A 10,165-nucleotide genomic window follows, 5' to 3' on the forward strand; every position below is an offset into this window, starting at 1 on the left:
CACGACTTAGGAAGGAAAGTAGGATCCTTAAATCCATTCTGCAGAACCATTTGAAACTTGGCATCCTGAGGTATACGAGTCTGCTGGCCAGAAGAGGGAAAGTATTTTAAGGGTTTTGCTGCGGTATTAAAACAGACTGTATATCAAGTTTCTCTTTCCAATATTTGTACCTCTTTACCTTCTATTTTAAGTTTTCTAATGCTGACAAAGAAGATACACAGTGCCGGGAACAGATGCCAGTTCCCGTTCCCAGATAAATATTACCATTCTCCGAGAACATATGGTTTAAGCAGGAGATCTTTTACTCAGATACATCAATAAAGGCAGGAAACTGCACTTTTCACACTCGGTGGGTGAGAGTCTGAGCTATACAGTACGTGGGTGCAGGGTCAGTGAGTGGGTGTTCTTGTTGCCACTTATATCTGCATAACTTATTATCGTATAAATGGTGTAACGCACATGCTTGACATGTGGGCGTGAGAGGGGGGGACCCTTGACCCTCCAACCTTCTGTTTCTCTGGCCTGACAAATGCTGTGAACTACAAAGTGGCCCTGCGTGATTCCTTTACTGGTATCAAAGCCCTTTCCAGATTCCTGACTGATTAATTCCCCTTGCAGACCGGCAGCCAGTGTTTCCGCCAGACCAGGGCTGAGAGGGCGTCCACCCCGAGAGCGGGGGGGGGGTGCTTGAATTTTGACTTGAGCCGTCCCTTATAGATACTGTCTTTTTTACGTTAGTGAGCCGGATCATTTGGCTCGGCTCTCTTTAAAGTGCCGGCTGTTCCGGCTCCCAAACGGCTCTTCATGTTACCACAGTTTACCACGGAGCCTCAGTTTTGCCGCTGCGAGGCTCTGGTGCTCGCAGATCACACGCGTGCTCCGCTAGCACCGCTCATCGCGTCCAAATCGTGCACGTTCCGTGTTGTCCTGTAGCAGGCACCGCCGATGTCGGGAAACGATCTTCAATACTCCGAAAATAATCCCACCAGACTCCTTTGCCCCTCCAACAGAGGGATGTCCTTGTCCTTTTTCCTTTTCATTATTTCAAGTGATAAAAACTCTCGATCTTCTCTCGAATTGTTAATATTTTTGGATAATATTTCAAATGACAGCAAGACGCCACCCTGGCGGAAACGCTGCCGGCAGCCCAAGCAGGACGTGTGCTGCCAGAGTGGGAGCTCCCATGTGGAAACCCCTGGCAAAAGTTATTCAGCAGCAAGAAACACAAAGAAGCGAGGAGGAGAGAGATGGGTGGGGTACTCTGGACATTTATAGGCAACTTTTGTATTTATATGAAAAAGTAACACCAACAAAACATCAATGCCAAGTCAGGTCATTCCATAACCTTAAGCAAAGGTTTTTTGTTTTTATGATGTTAATATAGCATACATTTTTATTATAATTGTGAGGCTGTGGCGCAGTGGATAGAGCCTTGGTGTTGGGATCAGGGGTTCACAGGTTCAAACCCCACTGCAGTCAGCATGTCGTTGTGTCCCTGAGACACTTCACCCCAAATTGCTCCTTAGGGGATTGCCCTCAGTATTGAGTATGGAAGTTGCTTTGAATAAAAGCGTCTAACAAGTAACATGTAATGTAATAAAGTAACACTAACCCTACACCTACAATTTGAGCTGCAATGACAGGGACATAATACAATGTTTAATACTGAACATTTTGTAATTCTGGAAAGTTGGATCATTCTGTCTGGTACTTTAAAGAACACTAGGAAATTGGGTTCATGCAAAACCGTTGCAAATTAACATAAACTGCAATAATATAACAAAAATCATGACCTGTATTTTGTCATTTTCAAATCTTTGTAATTTTACATAAATGTGTTATGGTTTGCAATCCAAAATCTACTATTATCTCATATTGGATGGCCAACGTTAATCTAACTCCTTATATACTGTAACATATCCTGCCTTAGTCACATCAATATTGCAACTAATTTGACATAACGTTGCAGTTGTTCATAAGAAAACAAGATATTTCAGCTGAAGTTATACTAATTTATTTTACATATTATAAATACACATTTGGACCGTACATTGGACTGGGTCTAGAATACAAAAAGGACTGTAAAGGTCAGACTGGTCCCGCAGCAGGTGGTCATGACGTTGCCTGTCACTTATCAAATGCATTAGGGATGCTGCAGGAGCACTCTCTAAGTCTCTACGTGAACTTAATGCATGTTCTCCTTGTTTCTTTCTCTTTCCTGGCATATAGGATAGTGTATATGTGATAAGTGCACTGCATTTAGAGGAGTAAATGTAGTTTAAGGGCAGCACAACCATACCCTAAAGCTCTGCTTGTAGCATGAGTCAATAGTTCAAATAGGGGCAGTGCTGACGCAGACTCAGTGTGTTACAGCTCGAGATAAATAGGATAAACAGAAACCCTTTCCCCGCAAGGAGGTGGGACTAGTAGTTTCATTACTCACTCGTCCAACTTTTTTACAAACTGGGCATACAGGAAGGAGGAGAAGGCCATTTGGAACAGCTAATTTTCTAAAAACAATGCAACATTGAAGTCAAATTCAGCCAGGCTTGAAACTGGGGAATCAATAGCAGACTACATTAGTTGCTTTGGCAATAGACGCCACAAACAAAACGGATAGGATCAATGCCAAACCTCAGTCGATCTCTGTTCATATGCATCCCTTTCACAGCAGAGTTCAACCATGTGCACTAACAAACATTGTGAAAAATTGAGAATGTCTACTACTCCTGTTGGTTGACCTCAATCTCAGTATAATGCAAGCACCAGGAAACTATGGTGTCAGCTGTGGCACATGTGGAGTGACATATAATGGCTGAAATATTCTCTGAAATGTTTACACCTGAGCAATTGAGATCCCTTTGAATTGAGCAATTATCTTTAAAGTCGATCGCAGCGGGCGAAAGGAGCAGGCATGAATGAAAGACGCACACAGAGCAGAATATGACAAACAACGAGCTGACCTGCTATCAGTCATCTTTTGCTCGTCTGTCTGCACAGAATGAGGGCACTAAGGAGCTTTGCACCAAGCTGCAGCACATGGGAAGCTTAGCTATATGTCAGAGAGAATAAATAAACCTGTGTTTGTGTTTTCCAAGCACCCCCCCTCCCCTTTATAGCACCCACACCACCTCTGTTGCAGCCAACCCCCCCTTCTCCTACTCCCATTTACAACCACGCTGTTGCTTTGAAGCAGAGTCAGCTCCCGGAGAGATATCAGTGCGGAATATTAAATGAGTGAACACCATCACTCATTAAAAAGGGAAACATTTCATGAAACAAACCCCCCTTTGTATCAAGTGCTAAGCAAGCCGACTCTCAGCGTCCTCAAAGATAGAGCGAGGAGACAGGAGAAGGAGGGAAGGGGAGAGGAGAGATAGAGTGGGAGGGGGATGCTGGGGGATTCACCCAATTTGGTATAAAGTAAAAGGGGAAAAATGTAAAGTTCTGAGCCCTGAGCCTCGCGAAACCCTGGGTGCTCTGTAACAGTGACGGAAATTCTGATAAGACTTTGATTCTGAACATTTCCGCAACACATGATTGAAACCGCTGCTACATTATAGAAATGCTCGATATTTTCATTGAAATGTGGTCTGCAAGCTAATATTCCATTTAAGCCTCACCCTGGAGGATATCTATCGTTGGATGGCATGTGGGTGAGCTGGAAAGCATGTAATGGGATTGACAGGCAGATATGTTTTGTGAAGGCAACACGGAAGTTCTCGGTTGGAGGCAGTTTAGAATGCCTTCTTAGATCGGTCACAAAGTCCGAAATTTCAGCAGAAGTATATTTTACAGTATGGGAAAGCCGTTTATTCAGCAGTCGAGTGTCAAAAGTTCCAGAAATGTCAAGATAAACGGACAATACACATTTTTTTTTTAATACTTTATTGCCTTTCGAAACTGTATTTGACTTTGATAATATTTATCTATATAAAAGTGGCAAAGAACATCAGATCGACAGAGCTGTCAGGGAGAAACCGCCATTACATGTTTAATTCAAGACTTTATTGGCCCAATACCTCTGGCAGCTGATAAATGATTCCGACCCAGGACAGTAAGAGGCAGCTGCAGGCCAGCTCTTGTCAAAGGCTGCACAAGTCAGCACAAAATTCAACTGAGTCAGAAAACATGGCAACAGCTTGGACTTGTCCATCAAGTTTTTAAAACGAATCCATGTCAACTGGTTCACAAGGTAGAGCCGCAAGAGAGGAGCAGCCAATGTAACAGGAATTAAGCCAATAAGGTGACAGGAATACAATATACGTTTGAACCTGCTTAAAGGTGGTTCTGTAGCATTGGTATTGGATCAAAATGTGGCTACCTACCTACTTTATTTCTACATCATAGGATACATTTTCCACCACCATCCTCAGTTTGTGGTTCACAGAAAAGTTCAGCACTCCTTTACTGTTTTATGGATGCCCATCAGCCCAGCTGCCTATTGTAAATTGACTTGTTCAGGCAGTCAGATGGGAGCTGCACTGATCAGATCTGCTTTATTTTAAAGGCAAACTCCCTTAGTGAAGAGACAAGGAATTACTCTCTCAATCCCAGATCCACCCGTGACTAAATGCCCCAGTTGTAAACCCAGACACAAAGCATGCTATTCCCAAAATATTTCTTATTTTAAACCGGTGAAGCAGAAAATACAAGACGACTGCATAAAAACGTCTAAATGATGCATTAAAAAAGCAGCTTAACGGCTCAGGAAGACACAGATACGTATGCAGTTCCTTTAAAGAAATAATTATGATATGCCTTTATCTGATATGACTTATGCAAGTACAAACTATAGTAACGGAGCTCCAGGGGAGGAATAGTGCAAATAAACTCAAAAAGCTATTGGCAAGCCAAGACGCAGTCACATGGAAACAGTGCAGACTGTCAGAATCCCTCCGACATGTGAGATTATTTACTTTTTCTTTAAGGAAGATTTACATTGACTCAGGAACCATAATAAACCTGTCCTCCAATGTTGGAACAGCTATCTGACAAACTGCAAGGAAAATACCGAACAAGGTGTATTCAGTCTATGACATTCTCATTCTCAAGAGCAGAACAAGAATTTAACCATTGAATCCCTTAACAAGGGTCGGCTAAATAGAAAGAAACCGACCCGACAGATGAATGCCAAATCAGAAAAGCTCATGGCGAGATATGAGCCCTGTTATTGATTTCCTTTTTCCTTACTTAGCTGATCCTGCGTTTCGACTTGAAACAGAGACAAATTTCAGGGATTTAAAAGCAGAAAATTGCAGCTGCCGCTTCCTGATAAACGTGTTTTCCATCCTGATCCAACATGGTGACAATGTAGTGTGAGGAAAGCAGAGGAGAAGGAGAGGACACCTAACAGACACTATACGCCAAAATAACAACCCAATGGAAACATATGATACTGAACTGCATGTTCTGACAAAACAAGATATCATGTAACCCTAGACAGCCAATGTCTGGGACAAACAGTACTTTGATATTTGACTATCTGTTCATATCCCCTAAAATAGTTTTTATTCAGAGATCCAAACTATTTCATCAACACAGAGACATACCGTAAGCACCTCACTCGAGGCCACTCATTGAATAGTATTTGTGCAGTCTTATTCACGCAGAGAACACTCAATTTTGTCATAACCTTTCCATTATTTAGGTTCAGTGCTTATGTTCATGTTTTATTAATCTTTTGTATAATACGCAGCCTTTATGCAGAGACCAAAGGGGCTTAAAATGAGGATTGTGAACATATGAAGAGAGCTGAAAATGTGTCTTTTGGATCAACCGCAACAAAACGTAGCTCATTTAAAAATGTTGCCAAAGAAATCAGTGAAAATAATGAAGGGCAATTTCCAAAAAAAAGAGCTACTTCACTTTGCAGAGACATTTCATGCAGTGTTTGGGGGAGGATTTGCTAAAGAGCTGACAGCAGAACCACAATGAGCTAAATGCTCAAAGAGATGAAGTTTTAGTGGCCAAGTAGCTCCATTAGTTTCTACGGTGAAAGCGAAGCTTAATCTCCTGTCAGCTCCCCTCAAGCTAGTCTCCCAGGACTCGGGAGCTCTCTCTCCCATCCATCACCTCAACAGGGACCAAAGGGACACTCCCTAAAGGCACGAGGATCAGAGCAATTTGCATTCACACTCAAACCATCAAGGCCCAATAATCCCACAGTGACTCTTTCTATTTCATTATATCACAACTGTCATCCAAAGGAAATGTGAAATGCCATGGACCGACAATTACAGTTTTTCTTCAAAAGAGAGAAAGTCCAAATGATAATTACAATAGTCTGGCGGTCATCGCTCCATGCCCAATCGGAGGAAACATTTTCCTGCCTGTTTCAATGTTCAACATCAGACATCTATTTCAGGACTATTTATGAACATGCCAACCATTGTGCTCAGACCCCCTGACTGTTCAATCAATCAATGCTGGCGAAGTACGTGACATTTCATACACAAAGGTAGACTTCAGTGCTGCTAAAAGGAGTCTGAACAACAAATACACACTGGGGCAGCACACCATGTGAATGCCGGTTGTCATAAGTCAAAATGAACTCATGTGCGTCAGGCTTACAGTGACAAGCTTGTGCATAGAAATCAGGCAGTTAGCTGCGCAATTAACCCTAAAGAGTCAAGTAAACACAGAAAAGGGCAGAGACACAAAAGATAATGCACCATATGAGAGACTGCATTGAGTGACTGACAGAACTGAACAATAGGGGTCTCCAGGCGAATGAGTTACGCTTGCCAAGTCATTACAAAGATTATAATAAACAACTGCATAATTTCCCTTCCTGAAGAACAGACTACATTCAAAGTTAATGCTCTCCAGCATTAATTTCCCAAATGTTTAATCCAACTAAAATTAGGAATTAGAGCTGGAAAATCTCTTCATCCCACCGCTGAGAGTGATATATATATGTGCTCGCACAGCACCAGGACCCCAGGATGGAGCCATGCCATAAATAACCACCTGGTTGCAAACTCAATTCGCACTCAATTAAATATCAGACTGGAGAACTGGGGAGGCCGAGTGCTAATGTAAGAAAGCAGAGCGGCTGTTACTATTCACAGATCCATTATTCTCAACGTTCCCTTTATTTGATAATCTATTTGGCGAGAAGCTCGGAATATTTTCTGTTTATGAATTTGGCACTCTTGTGTTTTCTACAAATGGTTATTGCCACGACAAGCACAAATGGATTTCCCTGATGGATAGCTGCAACAGGGTTGTGTTGCTACTTCCATTTGTTAGTGCCATTTTACCACTTGTTTGTGCATTTGTAATGAGGGAAGAGTCTGGAACATGCTGTATATCAATTAGGCCATCAAAGACGGTGGGCATTTATGGCAACGCCCTTTAACCTCAGGGTGAAAGACCAGATTCTTGTTTTTGCATCACAAAAGAAATTGGTCCAAACCAAATGCTGCAATAAAACCGTTTCCCAAGCCCTTCCCTTAAAGAAGATGTCTGAAAGCATGAATTGTGCAGTCCTTTTGGTTTGAAATAACCCTCAGCCATAAAAAAAGAAGAGCAAAGTTATTCATGCAATGTCTAATTAGGCTTAAAAAACACCTCCTGCTTTGCTCAAATAAGACATTTCCAGGACGCTTTAAGAGCCATTTTCGAAATATTTTTCCACTCCCTTGATTGAACAGCTTCAAAAGATTTCCACTATGAATCTCAAGGGAACCAGTTAATCCTGATCTTCTCCACAAGCAAAGGGATCATCTCAATGTAAATCAGACATGGCTTTTGATCAATCGGTCTTAAAACACATGACGCCACAAGGAGCCTCGCTGCGAACAAGGTTAACATCTTGGTTTGTTCTCCGGCTCATAAGAGTTGGGGAACAAAACAACCGAGATGTGGCGAAAAACATTTGCCCTAGAAAACAGTTTTTCGACTGAAAAAATCACCAAAATGTAAGATTGCGTTAACATGTACAAGCTGCAGCCTGTCAGAGAAAATGAGGACATCAGTGACATACAAAACATTTATTGACCACACTTGACCCTCTTCATTCCTTTCTTAAAATAGAGGCACCAGACCGAGTATACTTGTCCATGATGTAAACAAACGAGTAAACTTTAGAGTAAGCCTGTAAACGCCTCTGGATAATGGATGACAAACAACACACACCCACACACAAACACAGTTGGGCGTATACATGATGTTTTACTGTTGGCTTGTTGTGTTTTCCAATTTGAAGGGTGTCAAATTTAACAAGAATAATGGCTATTCTTCTGATAATAGTCAAATACTCCTCCTGAGCATGTGTTTAAATGATTAGGCCCACTTGAGGAAGCTTTAATGTCAGGATGATCAATGTCAAATTATCACTCCATTTATCAACCACCAGTGTTTCCCTCAACACCTCATCCTGCGCCCCCAAAAGACACACACTCCATCTCTCTCCGTCTGCTATAATCTATTATGTATTCAGGGCAAAGTAGAGAAATGAAAAGACAAATGTCACCACATTATGAGTCACAGACAATACCAAGATTGAATTTAAAAACAAACAGCAAAGGCCTTAGGATTTGATTCTCAGTTTCTCACATGAATGAATTGGACATCATCAACTTAAATTATAATAGTTTGGAGTATAAATCTGAGAGAGAAGAACAGATGATAACAGGCCACAAGTTTCAATTATCATCCATAAGCACTCTGACTTGCCATCACAATAAGATATTGGAAAACTTGGAGAGTACACGGTTCGCATATCGCCATCTGCCTGCTGCCGGGGTTACTTCATTGTATTGCAGCCAAATAAGTATTCTGCAGTGCTTTTTTGAGTGGCTTTCTGCACACTTTCCAATTTTCTCATTTATTTTCCCACTGTTGTTGCAAACTAGACCACATTACATCGATCCACCAATTCATGCAGGGCTGCACATGCACGCGCGCGCGCACACACACACAGACACACACCGAGAAGCAGGGAGGGATGGTATAATAATGCACATATGTCTCGAATGATTCCTTGTTTAAATTCTGCGGCTTACCTTGGACGTGCAGGGCTAGCAGGAGTATCCACATCCCCACACACATCGCCATGGCACCTCAACTATCCGGATCCGGTCTGATAAGCCGAGAGTGGGTGAACGAGGCTCACTCGAGACGACAAAGACCAAGCATGCAACTTCTGCAAATCCCACTACGGCTCGAACTAGTCCCTCACTGATCAGTATGAGACTTTCGCAAAACTAGAGGATCGGTATTGCGCTTCTCCGTACCAAAGCATCAATTTCACGTCTGCGGCGACTTCCTTTTTTTTTGTGGTTGGCTGAAGCAGAGTTTGCACTAAGTGGAACCTGGTCGGATCTGCCAGAAAATGAGATCCAATTACAGCTGCAGATTTGGCGATAAGGTGATGGAGTCTTGTGTTGAGTGTTCTTATCAAAGCAGTTTAACCATCTAGCTCTAGCCTTTGTTGCTCCATCCACTGCAGCGGCTGCAGGACTCTCTCTCTCCTTCCAGGATTGTGGATCAGAGGTAAAGTGGGCGGGAGGTCCTCGATCGATGCTGCGCTGGGAAGTTTCCAACACTTGGAAGAGTTCCTCTGAGGAAATGTCGCCTCGATCTTCCCTGTTTGATATTGACAGAGCACCTCACAGAAATTCTGCTGGCACCGTCCCTGTTTTAGTTCCTTACGTTCGCGGTTGTCTGCAGACACGGACAGTCGGAGTGATCAGACACAGCAGGCCGGTGAAGTTGTTGTAACTCTGGAAAATGGTGGGATGTACCCCCCTTTCCTCAGTCGTTTTTTTAATGTGGATGAAATACAGTGTAGCTTTATCCTGCTATGCGCACCGCCCCGCTGATGTGCCACTACAGTGTGTTCCTGACTATCGCTGACGCTTTCGGAGAGATCGGGATCGGGTGACGTTGTGCAAGGGAGGAGCCTGGATTGTACTGCGAAAAAAGCAAATGCACCGTCTGAAAGAAACACATCAGCCTTGGTAGCCCCCCTAAATAAGTGAATCTCAAACTTTTCTAGCAGGTCAAAATGACTCCATCTGTAACAGAAGGTGATAACATTGTGCGCAAATGGAAAAACAATTATAGGAGGATTCAAATAGATCCATCGAAGGTACGGAGTGGAAATGTGGGAACAGGACAACAGCAGCGTGTACAGTCATGCAGAAGTGAAATACGG

At 42.7% G+C, this 10,165-nt stretch overlaps 1 protein-coding gene across 1 annotated transcript in view; it reads right to left on the minus strand.

Moving 5' to 3' along the window:
- Positions 1–9,884, minus strand: part of nectin1b (nectin cell adhesion molecule 1b) — a 77,689-nt gene extending 67,805 nt beyond the window's left edge. The window contains exon 1 of the mRNA XM_034239779.1: positions 9,012–9,884. Coding sequence (XP_034095670.1) covers positions 9,012–9,063 — 52 coding nt within the window. The 5' untranslated portion in view covers positions 9,064–9,884. The remainder of the gene's footprint in view (positions 1–9,011) is intronic.
- Positions 9,885–10,165: the final 281 nt, after the last annotated feature.

The sequence above is a fragment of the Gymnodraco acuticeps genome, unplaced genomic scaffold, assembly GCF_902827175.1.
Source record: "Gymnodraco acuticeps unplaced genomic scaffold, fGymAcu1.1, whole genome shotgun sequence".
Classification (NCBI taxonomy): Eukaryota; Metazoa; Chordata; class Actinopteri; order Perciformes; family Bathydraconidae; genus Gymnodraco; species Gymnodraco acuticeps.